General features: G+C 31.5%; 1 protein-coding gene across 1 annotated transcript in view; it reads right to left on the bottom strand.

Moving 5' to 3' along the window:
- The window catches only part of LRRK2 (leucine rich repeat kinase 2), a 115,307-nt gene that overhangs the window by 50,117 nt on the left and 45,312 nt on the right, over window positions 1-19,878 (bottom strand). The window contains exons 19-28 of the mRNA XM_011363166.2: window positions 16,980-17,235; window positions 15,089-15,268; window positions 10,749-10,867; window positions 10,013-10,082; window positions 9,293-9,510; window positions 7,613-7,863; window positions 7,171-7,319; window positions 3,789-3,882; window positions 1,505-1,691; window positions 187-368 (exon numbers count right to left, since the gene is read on the bottom strand). Of these exons, the coding sequence (XP_011361468.1) occupies window positions 187-368; window positions 1,505-1,691; window positions 3,789-3,882; window positions 7,171-7,319; window positions 7,613-7,863; window positions 9,293-9,510; window positions 10,013-10,082; window positions 10,749-10,867; window positions 15,089-15,268; window positions 16,980-17,235 (1,706 nt within the window). The remainder of the gene's footprint in view (window positions 1-186; window positions 369-1,504; window positions 1,692-3,788; window positions 3,883-7,170; window positions 7,320-7,612; window positions 7,864-9,292; window positions 9,511-10,012; window positions 10,083-10,748; window positions 10,868-15,088; window positions 15,269-16,979; window positions 17,236-19,878) is intronic.

Below are 19,878 nucleotides of genomic sequence, written 5' to 3'. Positions count from 1 at the left end.
GAAGAACTGAAGCTCTGCAGTGGCAGCATATAAACCCATTCATTAAATAAAAGGCAAATGACATAGAATATTAACCTTAAATAGTATGCTTTTTCCTATTTTAGTAACTATATATCCATTAAAGTCACAGACAGAGGAAATCTCAAACAAACTTAATAAAAACAAATGGAAATAAAATTATCTAACCTTATGATGTCTTTGGCTTTACATCCTACATGTTTAAAATCAAAATTAAGACGCAGTTCATCCAAAGGAAGATCCCATATTTTGCTTAATTTTCCCATTTCATTGGGAAAGGATCTCAGTTCCAAGTTGCAACTAACATCAAGAGATGTCAGATTTTCAAGACAGCCAATCTCAGGAGGAATCTTAATGGAATAAAAAAAAGTCAAATTCTGTTGGTGGGAAGGAAGAAATGAGTACTGCCAAGAAACAAGACGTTGATAAGAAACGAGAAAGGACCAGAGATCCCATCAGCAGCTTGCACAGCTTTTCAACAGAGTTCTAAAACTTTCTAAAGGCATGTCACAGTTTTCATTATAAATGTTTAAAAACATAAGTATAAAGGACTTACCCAAAACAATCTACTCTTTATAATCTTTAAAAACCCATTTTCCCTTGGTAACATTTCATCTCTTCACGACATTGAAAGAAGTTCTTTAGAGTTATCTATGCCCAAATCATCTGTGGTTTCAGTCTGATCCCTCACACTATGTTCTTCATGAAAACTATAAAGATCTAATCATCACAAACATATACAACTTAATGTTCTTAAAACACATGACTAAATGTTTATTCCTTAGGTGGCACCTTAGTTGGAGTTTTTTTTTTTTTTCTTCTGTTTCAAAATTTTAAGCAATACTCATTCATTGCTTTAATAATAGGAAGCATTAATTTGCTGGCAAAAAATCAAGTGCCAAAAAATATTCTGTTATTATTAACCTCAGTTTCAGACACTTAATTCTTTTTGGCCTTTGTAAACAATAGGCTTGAACTTGGCAAAAACAAATTTTTTTTTCTGAGATGAACGAATGATCAATTTCAGATCTGTAACATAGGAAATGGAGTGAAGCAAAAAAGGCTGGCTCATTGGGTGAGGGGTAGTATGGTGAAGGAGTATAGAAATTTAAGAATATAGGAAAGAAAGTCAGCTGAAAATCACAAGCTACATATGACTTGGCAAAAACTTGAGACACGTAGAGCATCTGAGAGTCCGTTAACAGATCAGAGATTTAGTGATTAAATGACACATTTAAAGCACTACACACATTAACAATTAAATATATGTATTCATATAATTTAAAAATGGAGCAAAAAAGTGGTCTTTTAAAGAAATTAAACATTGTTAATATTCCTATATACTTCAGAATAAGGTTAGATCTTATTCAAAAAAGTAGAAAATATCAAATAACAGATTTTTAAATGATAATTTGTGATAATACAAATTATAAAAGCATATTTTCAAATTGGCAATAATTTAAAACAAATAAAGATGACCCCTTACCTCTTTCAGTTTATTATGAGAAAGATGTAGTTTCTCTACTCTAGACCATGCATATGCTTTTTCACTCAAGTCCAAGATGCTGATCTGATTATGACTAAACAGGAGTTCCCTTAAGTTCGAAGATTTCCAGTGGGCAGGACTTGGCAGATACTGAATAACATTGCTGCTCATATCTAAGGACCGCAAGCTAAAACAATACAATGTCATGATAAAAAACAAATGAGTGTTTCCAAAATACAAGACATAACATCACTGGTAATTTTCACCAGAATAAGACATAACTTTAAAACTAACATTATTTATATATAAGTATACATGTGTGTTTGTGTGTACATATAGGTATATATGGGTTAGAAAGAAGGCATGTTTCACTAGGAACAACATTTAAATGAATAAGAACCATTAAAAGCAAAATTTAGGCTTAATTTCCCTACCTCAGAAACATAAAAATGTAAATTTCAGAATGAGAGAAAGAACAAGTGTTTCACCAATGTTTATGATATGTGAAAAGTCATAATTAACAAATGCAAAATGGTCATTAAAATTCCTGGCTTCTATTCAAGATTTACAAATATGTGGCCCCCATATATTTTTTCAATTTCACTCATTACTGGGAGGATTCTTCAGAGGTTAGTTCCTAGAGTTAATTAATATTATTTGTGGGCATATCCTTTTACCAGTTTGTCTCAATGTGATAAACAGCATAACACTGAACATGCTGCCTTTCATACAGTAGGCCCTCAATACAAATTGGTTGTTTTCATGCAAGAACATGCTACCCAAAGTCTGTAGAAAATAGCAGAAAAGCATATAAGTGTATGTGTGTAGGAAGAATAAAGACAGTCAGTGATTGTGGTGTATTTGACTATGTGAAAGGTTGCCCAGACTTTTACAACTATATACTGAACTCTTTCACCCAGTATATTCGAAGCATGATGAATGAATTCCAAATTCACACAACCATTATGGCCTGCTAGGCAAAGATTCAGGTCTGCATGGCAACATTTTTGCTGTTTTAAAGTGATACTAGATTTTGTCCTAGTTATCTTATAAAAATGCATAAAAACGAGAAAATTCATTTGACTGTATTAGAGATAAGACATACATGTCTAACAATGTGATTGAGACAAATTCAAGAATTACCAGGTCATATGACAGTAGTGCCTCTTAGCCTCAGTGGGGACTTAAGCTGGCCAACTGCATGCTTATTTGTGAAACAAAAGAATAAATTTGAAGAAATACAAATAAAATGCTGGAAATGTATGCCTGAAGATAGTGTCTAAAAGTATAGTGTGATCAGGGACTAGATAATATTTTTAGTTCTCTGGAAAGAAACCTTCTTTATGGCATGCATCTCCTAATCAGATTTCCTAAAGATTTGACTTTCAAACACACTGCCAGGAATTTATTATGTTTAAAATTTAGGACCATCTGTAGTCTAGAGGTGCCTGTCTGTGCAAGGTGAGAGTCTGAAGTCGAACCACCAGTGTTTAGGAACTGTGACTTTGGGCTAGTTACTTTAACTCTCTAATGAAGTAATGTTCTCATTATAAATTGGAGATAATAACAGTAGCTATTTTATAAGATTATTATGAAGAGTAACAAAATGATCCACTATTGAACAGTATCTAACACATTCTAAAACCAGATTTAAATTATTATATGCCTGTCTGATACCTTTTATGGCTAGATTATAACTAAGTATTATTTGTCTATATATGTATATATTTGTATATATACACTTATGGATTTAGTTTATAATGTATACCACAATTATAATAGTATTTAAAATGAAAACACATACAAAATCTAATTAACGCATGAATCCGTAGTTAACAAAGATTTGTTTTTACTGACATTAACCAAAAATATCCCCAAATACCTGGGGCTATATAAATTGTCTTTATCTTCCAAAAATATCACTCATATATAACTTAAGTATAAGTTCAAAGTTAATAGTGTCTGAGCAACATATCAACCTCTGAGAAAAAGTGAAATTTTAAAAGCTAAAATGATAGCCAGTGCAGTCTCATTTGATTACAGTAATGTAACAAATAATCTTAGATTGTTTCGACCCAATAGCACACTAAATTAACATAAAAGTTAAAAAATCCAAGTAACAACTTGGGTCTTTTGCCTAGAGAATGTCAAACATTCATAGATTTCAAAACATTAAGCTGAGTAGGTTTAGAAAGCAATTGCATTTATACTCCTAAATCAAAAACATGTTTCTGAAAGTTCTGTTCCAGCTCATGTGGTTTTAAAAGTAAAATAATAAACTTACTGTGGAAGATTTAAAATTGCTTCTGGAACACATGTGAATCTGTTTTGAGATAATTTTACACTTGTCATAGAAGAAGGCAAAAAAGGCATAGCAGCTAAAAGAAAATAAAAATGAGATAAGGGACATTTTAATAATTTTAACTAAATTTCCATTATAGTCTACAAGAACAGCTATCAATGACTTGTCTATTTAATTTTTATTCTCATGCTGACAATAAAAAAAAACCCACTACTTTTAAAATAAGGTGATAATACTACACCAAACATTAAAACAATACACCATATTTATAAGAATTCTTTAATCTGAAAGTTAAACAACTGTCTAAATATAAATTCATCTGTCCAACATTATACAAACTAAAACTTTATAGAATATTCATTTCAAATTATGTGTGATACTATTATGTGAAGTATATTATAGAATAATTCAAATTGCTCTTAAGTAACTATAACAAACTTTTGAAAACTAATGCACAATATAACATAAAGATAAAAATTATTATAGTACTATCCCATAAAGAGTGTTCTATGAAATAATAATAGATGTTACTTAATAAAAGTATTCTTTCATCATGTGATCTTAAAGATTGGGGAACATTAGGTACAACGAAGTGAAATATCTCAGAGTTCTCAATATTCTGGCATATGTTATAAATTTTTCCAAGATGGAAATACAGTATGAAGTCCTCCAAGGAATAAAATTTTGTCTGTGGAACACAATTCTGGAAACTGAGCAAATCATACAGCCTATTTTCTCATCTGTAAAATAGTGCTGCTAGACCAGTTAAATTCTGAGGTTCTCTAGAGATCTTAAAATCTATGGTACTATGAAAGTGGCTTGAGAAATTATTTCTTAGCATTTTCAAGGTTAAAAATATGGATTATGCTTTATCTAGAAAACCTTCAAGGGTCAAAATGTTCCAAGCCACTGCTAGAAGCTATCTTCCTGAGAAGTAAAAAGGTGCATGCTAGGCTACACCTCACTTCTGTCCAAAAAATATCTATCTGTGACAAAGTAAGTTAGTAGAAATGTTTCTTCGCTTAAGAATTAAGAGTCTTGAGGTTCAGATGCTGTATGGAAAACGCTAATAAAATCAAAGAACTGAAACTTAATTTCACATGAGATAATTTTTAATGGTTACTAGTCCTACTCGGGTATCACCTCCATAGAGCATCTTCCCAAAGATAAGATCACTTTTAAAACTATTAAAGTTGCATAGTAAAAAGCAAACAGATTTTTTAACTTGGATAGTTTCGAAACAAGCTAATTAGTTCTATGCCTTTAATATGTTACACAAAAATCTCAGTGCTTCAATTTCATCAATTAGTCAAGCATAGATCATACCTGTCTTACCCTATAGGATTTTTGTGAGATTTAGTTAAGATGGATATTGACTATACCCAAGCCTCAGAGTCCTTTCGAATGCTCTTTTTTTCAGACCTAACTTAAACTTCATGACACAGAGACAATTTCCCTGCCTCCACAATCTGCATCAGATCTCCTTTAAGGTACTCCTGTAGTATCTGAAATCTTTTCCTCACCGCATTTAGCACTATATAGAATTACATTAAGATGTGCCATCAGTATTTAATGCCTGTCTTCTGAACTATTTAATGCCTGTCTTCTGAACTTCACACATTCCTTAAGGACAGAGATTGGGTTTGATTTGCTCACTATTGAGTGAATCATTCTATCCTGAGTTTTATTTAGGCTCATAGTAAGAAAATGATCACTATTAGAAGAGGGTAAGAGAAAAGGAGAAAAAAAGGAAAATACTATGCAAGTTAACATGGTTTATATCATTTTAGTTTCTGATAGTTCTGACAAAACAAAATATTTATTTATTATTATTATTTATGCCTACAGCATCTGGTCTTCCTAGGTGGTCTCCCATCTAAGTACTAACCAGGCCTGACCCTGCTTAGTTTCCGAGGTCAGACACAGGGCTTGTTCAGGGTGGCATGGCCGTAGACCATAGACTGTGGCTCCACTGGGGCGTGAACCCAGGACCTTCTGCATGTAAAGCAGACATGCTAACCGCGACACTATGAAACCACATCCACAAAATAAAATATTCAAAAATAAGTAGTCAAACTGTATTTTGCTTTTAAACAGTATTAAAAATTATTTGACCGAAACAGGTATAGAGTAGTCATGTGGGTAACAAGGTACATGCGGCCTCCATTAAGGAAGATAAAATACAGGAGTTTCCATTTATTGCTATAAAAGTATTTTGTCCTTTAATATTAGAATGTTCAGATTAGCTACAAATGAACATAATCTCCTGTCATTTGACTTGCCAAGAGTATTCCACATAGAGTTATTCCATGGCTTTTAATAAAAGAGATGATCACATTTTGTATTGTAATATCTTGCACAAAGCAAGAATTCAGTGCATTTACATCAACATTACAAATTTGAAAACTGTTAAATAATTAATTTTATTTATTTTAAAAAAGCAGTAATAATAGTAATTATACTCCAAAAACTGCTGAAGAAGCTTGAGTAGGAAACTCAGTATTACTGCTTCAACCAAATCAGGCATTTTTAGTTCGGTAGACAAAAAGGAACCACAGCATAATGACTATTTATAGCCCAAGATATTGTCACTTTGGTCAATGTCAGTACTAACCTGTTAAAATTATTTTTAATTTAAAAAATTTAATTTAAATTTAATTTTTCAATATTTAAAAGTAGACTTTTTTCTAAGCAGCTTTATGTTTACAGAAAAATTTAGTGTAAAGTATAGGCTTTTCCCATATATCCTTTTTCTCCTTACCACCACCATTCCACAAATAAACATTTTTTTTTTCCCCCCGTTATGACCAACTTGCATAGTTTGGTATATTTGGCATAATTGATGAGCTGATAGTAATACATTATTGTTGACCAAAGCCCATAGTTTACAACAAAGTTCACTCTTTGTGTTGTGCTTTCTACAGATCTTGATAAATGTATAATGACATGTGCCCGCATTACAGTATCACACAGCATAGTTCCATTGTCCTAAAAACCCCATGTTCTCCACCTATCCATCCCTCTCCAAACTCCTGGCAACCACTGATTGTTTTACTGTCCCCATAGTTCTGCCATAGTTTTTTAGAATGTCTTATAGTTGCACTCATATAGTATGTAGCCTTTTCAGATTGGCTTCTTTCACTTAATGATATGCAAATGTGCATTTACGTTTCCTCCATGTGTTCATGGCTTGACACCTCATTTCTTCTTACTACCAATCTGTTAACTTTATATTTGAAACTTCAGCATAATATTTAAATTGAAATAATACCTTTAAATCCCCACCATAAATGTGCATATATATATGACTGATCTTATAATACGCAAAAGTATGGTAAGGGGAAGACTCATACAGAATACATACCAAGAAAATTCATTCTGGCACTGAAACTCTCCACTTTAGGACAAGCCTCAAGAAAGTCCTCTGATAGAGATGAAATGTGGTTTTTACTAAGGTTTAAAATTTTCAGTTCCTTCAGGCTCAGTGGGGAGCATATTCCTGATATTTTATTTCTAATCATAAAAGACAAAATGAAGATTAAATTGCATTAACTCATATGCTTTAAGGAAAAAATATTGAAATAATTTGCCTTCAAATAATAGCATCAAAGCAGATTTATTAATTTTAAAATTAGTTGCAAAAATTTAAGTCCATTGATAGAAGCTGCGATATTAGTTTGCCGCAGTCTTTTATCATATTACTGTTTGAAACTCGTTACTATTGAAATAACATCAGCATATTTTGCCAATCTTATGAAACTTCAGTGTAAGCCAACCCTTTTGTCTTTAATGAACCTCTTTCTTACCCTTCTAAAATGAGCTGTTCCAGTTTCTCCACCGCGTCGCCAAGGTTCTCAGGAACAGAAGACAGCTGATTATATGACAGGTTAAACTGTTTCAAGGTTGCACACTTCACCGCAGGATCCAGAACTACTGAGGGTCCAATGTCATTTCGAGAGATGTCAAGGTTGGTAATACAGTTCATTTTCAACAAGTAGGAGGGAAATGATGTAAATTTATTACTGTGCAAGTCCAAATGTGTCAAACACTTCAGAGTCTGGAAAGACAATATTTTAAAATTCTAAAATGAACCACCTGAGAAACTTAAGTTTAGCTAATATTTCTTCCTTCCATACCTCTGGTAATTAGAACCATTAAGAATTTTTGGTTTAAATTTTCCAAAAATTGAAAACACAATTCACAAGAAATCTTCAGTATACTGACTGGCCATACCATCTCTGCTATAAAAAGTATAAAGCCAGGAAAAATATAGCAGGTAGACTGTTAAAAGCAGGGCCACAAAAATAAGGTTTAGAGCTTAATTCATCTTTTTTCTAAATGATTCTTGCAACAAGTAAAAATGGAAGCAGAACAGACCTCAACAAATACTTGAACTAATGATTTAATGAATAAGTAGTATGACATAATCCTGGGAATACATTTTTAAATGTTAGCTTTTAAAAATTATTATACATTTCAATATAAATAAGATTTAACCATAAAAGAAAGTCACTATATATAATAGTCTCATTTTAGAACTTCTTCTTGTGGTACTTTTTGTTTCAAATCTCTATTTTCTATTTTTAAGCAATTCCTAATCGTATTATGGGAATAGCAAGCCTTTCTCTCTCTTCAAATATACAAACTTTAGGAGAAGGATACCACTTAAATATATTCAAAAATCATGCACTGTTGCTTTTAAAATGTCTCAAAATTATGGTAAATTTTATAGGTTAGAAAATGGAAAATGTATTTTCAACAAATCTAGTTTTTTAAAAAACAAGTATAACTTTTATCAAACTTTACAATTCAAAGAAATCAGTTTAGTAATTTAAACATTTGTATTAAGATTATTTTAATTTGTCAGTATAACATCTTTGACTTCTGATCCATAGTATATAAAAATGAACAAAATCAATATTCAGAGACTATTTTACACTTTAATTTTTATGAAATGAAAACTTTGAGCAAAATATCAACTTTTAAGTTACACATAATCTTAAAACTCAGTAAACGCTTGAGGGGTAGTTGAGTTGCGCCTCTTTATTTTGCGGATGAAGAAATGAAGGCTTAGAGCAGTTGGAGTGACATGTTCTTACTATCACACAGTTGGTAGCTGAGCCAGAGCCAATACCACCAAACCAGATCTAATTCTAGTCTACCTAAACAGTTTGTCTTATTAGAGTTAAATAATTGAAGGCATAATAAACACATAGACATGATAGACTTTAATACGTAGCATGTATCATCAGGACAGAACCTAGAATTCCTTTTTAGTCAGATCTCCATTTCCATTGCCTGTCCTCAAAGACGTTTCTGAACCATACAGACTAAAATACATATGTGCAAACTAGAAGAATGGGAGGAATTACTGTACAATGACACAAAAGTAAAACCTTCTCTATAAAGATTTAACCCTGAAAATTAGATGTAAATGCAAAAGCTCTTCAAATACCCTGAGAGTTATAAGGATAAATTAAATTTACTTCACATAGTTGTTGTGGAAAGCTCGTGAGTGCATTCTGGTGAAGCTCCAGTTTTTCAAGATGCTCCAAATGACCACTTATACAGCATTTCTGGCTCAGGGCATCAATATCTCTTAGTTCATTTGCTGAAAGGTCTAATGATGTAATATATTCTCTCTCAGAAGCCAGGGAAGAAGTGCTTTCTGAATGCCTCATATGGGATGGAAGTTTTGATGACCCTTTTTGTCAAAAACAAACAAAAAATGAACATAAAAGCAAGTAATTTAATTTGGTAAGTGTTTATCAATCACCTCCTAGTGTCAAGCTCTCTTTAGGGCCCTGGAAATTCAGTAGAGAATCAAACAATTAAACTTACATTCCAGTGGCAAAAATGGACAGTAAATAATAAATATTTAACCAAGTGGTATTAGCAAAATAAAAAAAAAAAAAACAGACCTGGAGTAAAGGATGAAGAGTAGCATTGGTGAAGGTATTATTTACATTTCAGAAAAATAGTAAAAAAGATAAAAGTGTCCTATATAACATCATAAAAGGTAAATTTTTAAATCTATAATTGTATTTTATTTTCCTACAGTCTCGGGAATCATTAGGTAAACATAATTTGAAGGTTAAATAAGATGAAACTGGCTCCAAGAAAATTTGAACAATTAGAAGAACTTTAACAAATACTGTATTCTACTCAAAATATCTATTTACTTATGATTACTTTCAAATACTTACTGAGTGAATCATCTGAGGACAATATTTTTCTTTTTTGCTTCAGTAAATCTTCATGATCGAAAATGGGCCCCTATTAAACAAATAGACATTTATACTAAATCACTTTTGTCATTTTTTGGAGCAAGGAGAAAATTTTCTATATGGTTTCTTTAGGAATCACTAAAAGATTTCTAGCTAAAATATTTATAGGACCAGCCACACCAAAAGACAGAGACCTAGCCTGGGCACCACAGACAGGAAGCTCTGAAAAAAAAAAAGGATAAAACCATTTTAAAGTGTACTTAATAAATGTATATCCTAAACATACTCAAAATGTACAATTGCAAATTTAAAAGAGTATATATACATATATGTTAGTATAGTATATGTATTACATAAAATAGTACATATAATATAAAATAGTATTTACATAAAATAGTATGTATATATATATACTATATATATTTTTCATTTTCAAAATTCAGCTACATTTTTCTTCATTCATAATATAATAGTATATATATACTATTTTATGTAAATACTATTTTATATATATAAAACAGTATATATATATATTCTGTATATAAAGTTTACAGAATATATATATATAAAACAGTATATATATATATATTCTGTATATAAAGTTTTTATACATCAGAGAATTTTTGCACCAATAGTTCTTAGCTTTGGCATATGATTTCAGTTATCAAGAGAATGTCAGTAACAAAACACACAACACAGTCACAATTTAACTTACCAATGAATTGGAATGCCTTTGCAAATTTGGTGAGCAACGCTGCAAGGCAGGATCTCTGTAAAATTCTCCTACGCTAATTGAATTTGATTTCTTTTTCACAAGAAATGAGCCTTCACTTCCTATTTTTAAATGATAAATTAAAGGCAAATAAGAAACACTGAGTCAATCATAAGATACTAGTACCATAGTTCAATCATAAAAGATCAAACACATTGTCATTAATGGAAATTGCCCAATTCCTGTTGTAACATCTTTAAAATAGTAATAATAAACTATGTTGGCTTTTCATTTTCAAAATTCAGCTACATTTTTCTTCATTCATAAATATTTACTGAATGGTTGTCAAGACTAGATAGACACTGAGTAAGTGTTGGATAAAGATAAGTAGAAAAATAATCCATGCCTCATATGAGCTCATACATAGTACAGTAGGAAGGAACCAAGTAAAAAAATAGTTACACATGCTATTACATGCACATACAGGAGGCAGAGCAATTTTATACACAAATCTGATCAATGTTATTCTTTTCTATTTCTCTGAATTTTTTCTTAGAAATTTTTCAAATCCTGTTTTAAATATTAAAATCACACTTTCAATTAACTAACATTCAGAAATCTTGCGTACATCTCTAGTTGAATTTCAAATTTTATGGTTTCGTTTATGGAATGACATTAAATAAATTACTTCAGTTGGCAATATTGCTATGAGAGAGAAAAGATGAGAACTACTTTTAAAATAATGAATTTAAAAAATAAAGATCAATAAATAAATCAGATACTAATGATAAAAAATGTGGAGGCATTATTGAAAATTATGAGATTAAATACTACCACTCTTTATCTTAGAAGCATAAATAATTTTGAGTCAAAATATATAATAAAGTCTATATATCCAAAAGTCAGCTTTACAATATTCTATATAAATCTTAAAATTGATCCAAACACTTTCTACTTGGTTCATAATTAAAATTTAATTCATCTTAAAATTTAAATTATTTTCTGCATAAGCATTTTAATAAAATAGATGTCATAATTTAATTACATTTACATATCTTATAATTATTACATTTTCATAATTATCCAGCTTTATATGTTTGTGAAAAATTCTATTAGCATATTGTTTACACAGGCAATATATACATTTTATAACTACTTTTATGTTAACATTTCTAATGTTTTCTTTTCTTTAAAAATACTTAAGAATTCTTCTTTCAGCCATGATGGAGTACCATCCTCTACAAACTGGAAAATTGGACGAAATATTTAAACAACTGGTTTCAGACACTAGGCAACAGATAGTGCAGGGCTGTACTCCCTGAAAGAAGGGAAATACATTATGTAAGCCTTACAGTCATCCTAGCTTTTTGCCTAGAGGCAATTTGAGGGCCAGAAGCACAGGGAGAAGGAATTTAAACAAAGCTCAATGGCTTTCCTGAGACGAAGAGATGAAGATCAACATTCATGGAGATGATCTTAGCTGGGAGCTCTGGGACTGTCTTGGGAAGAGTTCCAGTAACCTTCCCGGGGGGTTCCCACAGATCTGTACTACAAGAAATGTAAAAGGGAGTTCTTTAGGAGGAAGGGACCAACTTATTTCAAGAGGCTACCATTAATCTCAAAATTGCAAGAAAACGTAAAACTACAGACCAATATCCCTCATAGATGCAAAATACTTGAAAATTTTTAGAAAATCAAATCCAATAATACACACAAAAAATAAATATACCATGACCAAGCAGATTTACCCTAGAAACGCAAGTTTGGTCTAACATATGAAAATTTATCAATGTAATAACTACATTAACTGAATAAAGAGGGAAAATACGCCCATTGCAACAGAGGCAAAAAGCATTTCCAACACTTTTTAGTGTCAAAAAGCCTCAGCAAAAATTACTAGAAAGGAGCTTCCTCAACCTGATGAAGGGTATCTGTAAAAAAAAACTGTATCACACTTAATCAAGAGAGACTAAATGCTTTTACTCTGTGTTTGGTAACCAGAAAACAATGCCTACTCTTGCCACTTCTTTCAACATAGTACTGGAGGTCCTAGCCAGTGTAATAAAACAAGGGGAAAAAAAAAAAAGGTTAGAAAGGAAGAAGTAAATCTCTTTATCAGCAAATGGCATTACTATGAAGATAGAAAACTCTATGAAGTCTACAAGTCTACAAGATATAACATTAATATTTTTAAAAAATTGTATTCCCATATCTCAGCAGTGAACTAAAATTAGAATTCAAATACAATATTATTTATGAAACATTAAAAAACATGTAATACAAAACATTGGTGAGAGAAACTTTAAATGACAAATAAATGGAAATATACCACATTTTTATGTCAGAACACTCATATTATTACATCAATCCCACCAAAACTTTTATAGATTTACTTTAAAGAAATTACTATGTATATATTAATTCTATATAGTATAATATTAATAATATTTATATATTAATTCTACATTAATATATATACAGATTTAAATCTAATAAAAATCCCAGCATAAAATTAGTTGATTCGAAATAAATATGAAAATGCAAAGAACCTAGCTTAATGAGAACAATTTTGAAAAAGTACACCACCAAAGGACTTATACTACCTGATTTTAAGACCTACTATTTAACCAAAATACTATGGCAGCGGCATTAAGATAAAAATATAAATCAATGGCACAGAACAAAGAATGAAGGAATAGAACCATATCTAAATGGTCAATTAAATTGGACAAAGATGTCATTAATTCAATGAGAAATATAGTATTTTCAAAAAGCGATGCTGAAACAACTGGGTATCTATACAGAAAAAATAAATAAATGTTAATCCTTCACTGACACCATACACAAAAACTAATTTAAAATTGTAGACATAAATGTAAAATCTAAGATTTTATCACTTCCATGAGGAAAAATAGGAGAGAATATTCACAATTTTGGGATAGGGAAAGATTTCTTAAATGGAACAGAAAAAACTGAAAAACTACACTTTATCAAAATTTAAAAAGCTCTGCTCTTTGAAAATAATAAAATGAAAAGGCAAGCTATAACTAGGAGAAAATATTTGCAAAGGACTTCTACTAGAATATATAAGAACTCCTAATAAGATTATAATAAAACAACACAATTCAAAGTTAGCAAAAGATTTGAACAGATATTTCACATAGAAAATACATGAATGACCAATAAAAACATAAAAATATTCTCAGTATCAGTGGTCATCAGGGAAATAAAAATCCAACCCAGATGAGCTAGAACTATGCCTTCACTAGAATGGCTTAAATTAAATTGACTGACAATACTAAGCACTGTAGTGTGATAAGGATGTAGACCAACTAGAATCTTCATATATTGCCGGTGGAAGAATAATATGGTACAATCACTTTGGAAAACAGCCAGACATAAAAGATGACCTACTGTATGATTCCATTTATATGAAACTTAAGAAAATACTAATTTATAGCAACAGAAGGCAGATCAGTGGTTTTGACGAACAAGGTTGGGAAAAATTTTTTGTGAAGAGATGTAAAGGGACTTTTTTGTACAACAGAAATGATGCATAACTTGATAGTGGTGATGATTACATGGACGTGTAAATTTTTGAAAAATCCATAAAACTATATAATTAGAATGGGTGCAATTTACTTTATATTAATTAAATCTCAAAGTTGTTTTTAAAAAATACTTGAACTTGAGACATGAGATTTTGGAATAACCCTTAATTTTTTCCCTTTCAAACACCTTATTCTATTGCCCAACGTTTTCAATCATATTATGTTAATAAAAAAGCATGTCGCTCATTTTTACCAAACTGTATTGCATTATATATCTTGCCATGTAAATTTTTTAAAAGTTAACTCAAATGAGTTATTAAAATATTAATAACTAGTTTTAATTTTAATAAAGGTAAATATGTATGTATTATTGCCTATTTGCCAATCACTCTACCAGTTTGCATACATTTTCTCTAATTTCTCTAATAAATCATCCTGGAAGTTTAGCAACAATAACTTTAATAAGGGTAAGGTGCTTAGCCACAAAAGGATATAGTCGATGATAAAATATGGACTCCGATTTCAGTTTGGGTCTAAGTATTTTGACTGCAATCATCACCATGCACCAATTACAGGCTGTATTATAACACTTACAAGCACAGAGATACATTTTTAACAGTCATTGCCTTAACCGGAGTTAATAATCATTAACTATTTCCAATAATGAACACATTTTCCTTCATTTTTCCAAATGAATTAAATCAGGTTTGTGTCTCAATTCCTATTGGTCAATGTCAAATTTCTCTTTAAAACATAAAGGGAACTATTTTTTTTTTTAATAATAATAAATACCTTCACTATCCAGGTCATCAATTTGACCAAACACACTGTCCACATAAGACTCAGGAATGAAGGTCCATTCATTAATTACTTCTTCAGAAAAATTCCTATCGCTGCCTGTGGCTGTTCCTTCTTCCACAGCACTTTTCATCTGATATCTGAGCACCATTCTTGCTAGGGTGGCTCCTATATCTAAAAATAAAAAAGATATACCAGCAACTTAGAAATCAATAATTAAATAAACATAAACATGTATCATACCAAAGTTCCTTATATATTCTCATACTTTTAGAGAATTATTTATTTTTACTTCCAAAGTTACTTTTCAATCATGATAGTGCATATTTAACAGGCAGTAAATTTTAATTTTCAAAAAAAATCACAAAAATTTATATAAAGATTTGGCATAGATTAAAAAAACTGAAGATTTTGAAACAAATTAATCCAGGAAAGGCCTGTGCCGAAATCACAGTAATACCACTTGCAAGTTACATCAGCTCCCTGAGTATCAGTGTCCTCACTTGGGAAGTTAAGATGACAATATACATATCATAGGGTTATAGCAAAAATTAAATGAAATAATGCATATAAAATGTTTAGCACAATACCTAGAATATAGACTATGCTCAATAAATGATGTAATTATTTTTGTAAACTATTGCTAAGTGATTCATTCTACTGGGAAATCATATGAAATTTCAAATTTAACATCTTCATTTAATTGCATTTTATATTATGCTCTATAATGAAGAAATAAGTTGGCAGAGTCATCATTTTCCTGCATATAGCCTGGAAAATTTCTTCAAATATTACTCTCATAGTTCACATTATTACATGTATGTGTGACTCAGTCCAGTAGTACCTAAAAAATGTTTTACAACTATGAATCCAAAATGTTCTTTACTCAGACCAGCTGCCAATAAAATCATGACTATACCTTCCAATCAATCAAATAACATTATCATATTTTTTTAAATTAGGTAAGACTTGTTACGGTAAAAAAAACTTCATACAAAACCAATGAAATAGTAGAAAAAATTGTCTACAGCCATGCTACCCTGAACAAGCCTGACACCATCTGATCTCGGAAGCTAAGCAGGGTTGGCCTGGTTAGTACTTGGATGAGAGACCACCTAGGAAGACCAGGTGCTATAAGAGTAAAAAATAAAAAAAAAAGGGATTGTAAGATGACAAGGTCCTTGCAATCTGTGAGGTCAACCAAAGGTTGCCTAAACAAACAAACAAATAAATAAATGAAATAAAAAATACAGTAGAAAATGGTTAATCTCTCAAAACAAGCCATATGGTAAGTTTCCTTGCTTATCAAACCTGCCACCTAACAATCTACAGTGGTCTGCCTCTTCCTTCAGCCTCTCCCCTCTGTGTACTGGAGTCAGTTTCGGATTTCATCTGGGAAGGTTTACAGGTTGCGAATTAACTTGAAAATGAAAGTATATATGTGTATATGTTTCTGCATATACATTTTAATGCACACCTATAGGTAAACATATGAAATGTCTAGGAAAAATATCTACATTTATTACCCATAAAGGATAAAATAAGCCATTGTTATTTTCTTCCTTATGATTGTTTCTGTATTTTTTAAATGAGCATGAGTTCTTTTTATAATAAAAAATAAAATATATTAAAAAGAAATGCAACCCTTTAGAAGAATTACACTGTCTTGCTCTATCTTTATAAGATACATATTTAGTGGGTTGTAAAGAACTTAAATATAATATCACTTTCAAGCATTTCATGACACACACACAAAGAGATATCCAAACACAATATTTTTGGCTGAAGTTGCACTAAACAGGAATAAAAACTAACTAAAAGATTAATGACTTAAAAAATACTACTAAAAATACGACTTGTACCAAATCATCCTTTTAATACTTACTTGTTTCTTTTCTTGAATTAGATGCCTTATCTGGAAATAAAGGACTAAGCCAAGAAGGTTCAATTTTTCCTATACAAAATCCTCCAAGGCAAATGCTGTTATTGGCCAGATCCAAGGCAAGTCTTCTTAAGAGTAAACTGATGGTTTGGCTGTTGCCTTTCCCAATGCTTATCGTCAGTGCTTTCCGTACATCTTGTTCACGAGACCCACTAAGTAACAGTTCCACCAACTTGGGGCTGCTTGCTTTTTCACATACCTATTTAAAAATACACACACACACACACACACACACACACACACACACACACACACAAGTTTATTAAAAACCTATACTTCTTTGTTTTGGGAAACGGTAAATTGAATTTGGTGTAATTTTTCTCTATACCTTTAAAGTTAGATAGAAACAAAATAAAATAAGGCAAAACTCATCCTTAAAACAGATTAGGAAGTAAAATGAGATTAGCACCAAACATATCACAGGAGCATAGATCAAATAACCTGCCACATGAGATTTAATTATTATGAAAGAGGCAACTTGATATGGAGAAAAAGCTCATAAATGAAGTAAAAAGAACTGACACTCCATCAATTATATGTGTTGCTTACACTTTCTGGGCTTTTGTTTGCTCATGAGAAGACATCTGGAAACTGATACCTTAACATTAAATGCTTACTGCCCTACCTTCATTTGTTACATAGAATATGAATATTATAATGTTTGTTAATGCTACATGCAAAGAACAGTCATCACTCATTTCTGGTTTTCCTGAGCTCCTCAGGACAAGAATCTGAACTACCACAAAGAAATACCTTGTCTCTAAGTTTTCCACCTTTCCCTGAATGTTATATTTTCAGAGTGTGTGCTCAAGGTGGTTTAGCATATGAGATGCTATAAAAACTTCGGTGACATAAGCAAGCAGAGACAAGCCTAAGCAATCTGTAGCTTAGCACACTAGCCCTACTCAAGAAAGCTTCTGAGAGGCAATAGAATGTGATGTTTTATCAAATAAAAGATCAAAGTAATAGATAATAGAAATACTATATGTCATAAGATACTGTGCTAAATTCTGTACACGTGACCTCCAATATTTATAAAAAACCTCGTCATAAACATTATTACTCCATTTTATGGTTGAATATTTAGAAAGGATATGTGATTTGTCCAACTCTTAGAGTTAGAGAAAGACTTCGATTTGAAGACAATTTGCTTGGCTCCAAAGCCTGTGTTCCTTTCACTACCCCAAATTAAGGATTAAAAAAGAAAAGGAAATGAGATACTAAGATGTAAGATACCAGGGCAGTGAAAGAAGGAGACTGGGTGATATTCCTGAATTCTCCAGAATTAAAGTGTTTTCAAAAGATTTGAGGCAACAGTTCTGTAGTTTGATGGTATCAACTTAATGCCCATCAATCTCTAGCACCATCCACCTTCGACCCATTCTCCCCAGGGCCACTATAGTACCTTTCAATTCTAGATATAGTCAAGTCACTGTCCTATTTAAAAATCTCCTAAAACACCTGTGTTGCAGGAAATTCCCCCAAATACAATGTGCAATTTTCAAATCTGATTATCTTCCTTTCCGCTACTTTTATTGCCCTAAATGTGTAATTCTGCTCTTCAACCAGCAAAACATTCATTCTTCAAGGAACAGCCTCAAGGTCTCTTGCACAGTAAGTCCTTGCTACCAACCTCCCAGACCCCACACACTCCCTCCTCCATCCCAGTCTGTTTAACATTGTACTTAGTACACCAAACTAGAATGAAAGACAAAGATGCTACTGTAATTCAATCTGTACGTCTGTAGGCTAGCACAATGTCTATGTATAATTTAACTAGCCAATTACTAAAATTCTCTTTAAGGGCCCATGGGGAATTTGGGAGAGAGCAAGGAAGGCAGGGAGGGAAAGAGGGAGGGAGGGAGGGCAAAAAATTCAATTACAGATGCCTTCTCTTTTTCTCAGCAAACTTTCATCTCTAAATTATGGCTTACTTTGTATTAAGGTGGTTTATGTTTTATCCTCCCTCCTCTCCCAATACACACTTAGAAAAAAAAATCTTAAAACAAGAAACCCCTTTTATATTCTTTACTAATTGTCTAGCGCTCAATACATTTTTGTAGAGGTATTTTTGTTGGGAAACCCAAATGTTCCAAGCTGACTTTAGGTATATAGTGCCATAAAGAGAGAGAGATTTAAGAAAGATATTAGACAAAGAAAATTATTAAAGTAATTTTATATTCATGAGGAAAAAATACTGCTCAGAAATACAGTTTTGCATTTAAATAATAATGAAGATAATTCAGAATATAATCAAAGTTTATCAAAAGTATAATTTATCTTTTGCAATCTTCTCTCTCATCTTTTAATTTATAATTAATTCAGACTACAATTGAAACCAAATATTTCAAACTAGCATTAGAGAATGAATGAGAAACCCAACCACCACTACTACCATGAATCTGCTGTGTTGACAAGAGATTAAAGAAGGCACTCAGGAGCGATTTTCCACTGCTTCGGGGAGAGTGTTCTTAGGCAAGTTACTTAACCTCTCTTTATCTCAATTCCTTACCTGTATAATGTGGATAATACTACAACCTATTCCTAAGCTTGTGGTGAAGGTTAAATTGTGTAAACAACTCAGAGCAGTGCCCAGGTAGTAACGAACACCACAAGTGTTGATGACTTTTATTCAGACTTCATCATACTTCCCACCGTGATTTGGTGAGTTTTATCTTCAGGTCTCTATTCATTTATGCATATTCACGCCCAGTGTTAATCTTCCATTCTTTTCTACCAATCATGTACATTACATCATTAAATTCTCCTCAGAAAGCTTAACAAGATTAACTCCATCCTTGCGCTGAATAGTCCTTAGTTATGCAACACCAGCACATGAATA

Source organism: Pteropus vampyrus, unplaced genomic scaffold (assembly GCF_000151845.1).
Source record: "Pteropus vampyrus isolate Shadow unplaced genomic scaffold, Pvam_2.0 Scaffold82, whole genome shotgun sequence".
Taxonomy (NCBI): domain Eukaryota; kingdom Metazoa; phylum Chordata; class Mammalia; order Chiroptera; family Pteropodidae; genus Pteropus; species Pteropus vampyrus.
The sequence above is the reverse complement of the archived record's forward strand: the minus strand, read 5'-3'. Positions and strand labels throughout refer to the sequence as shown.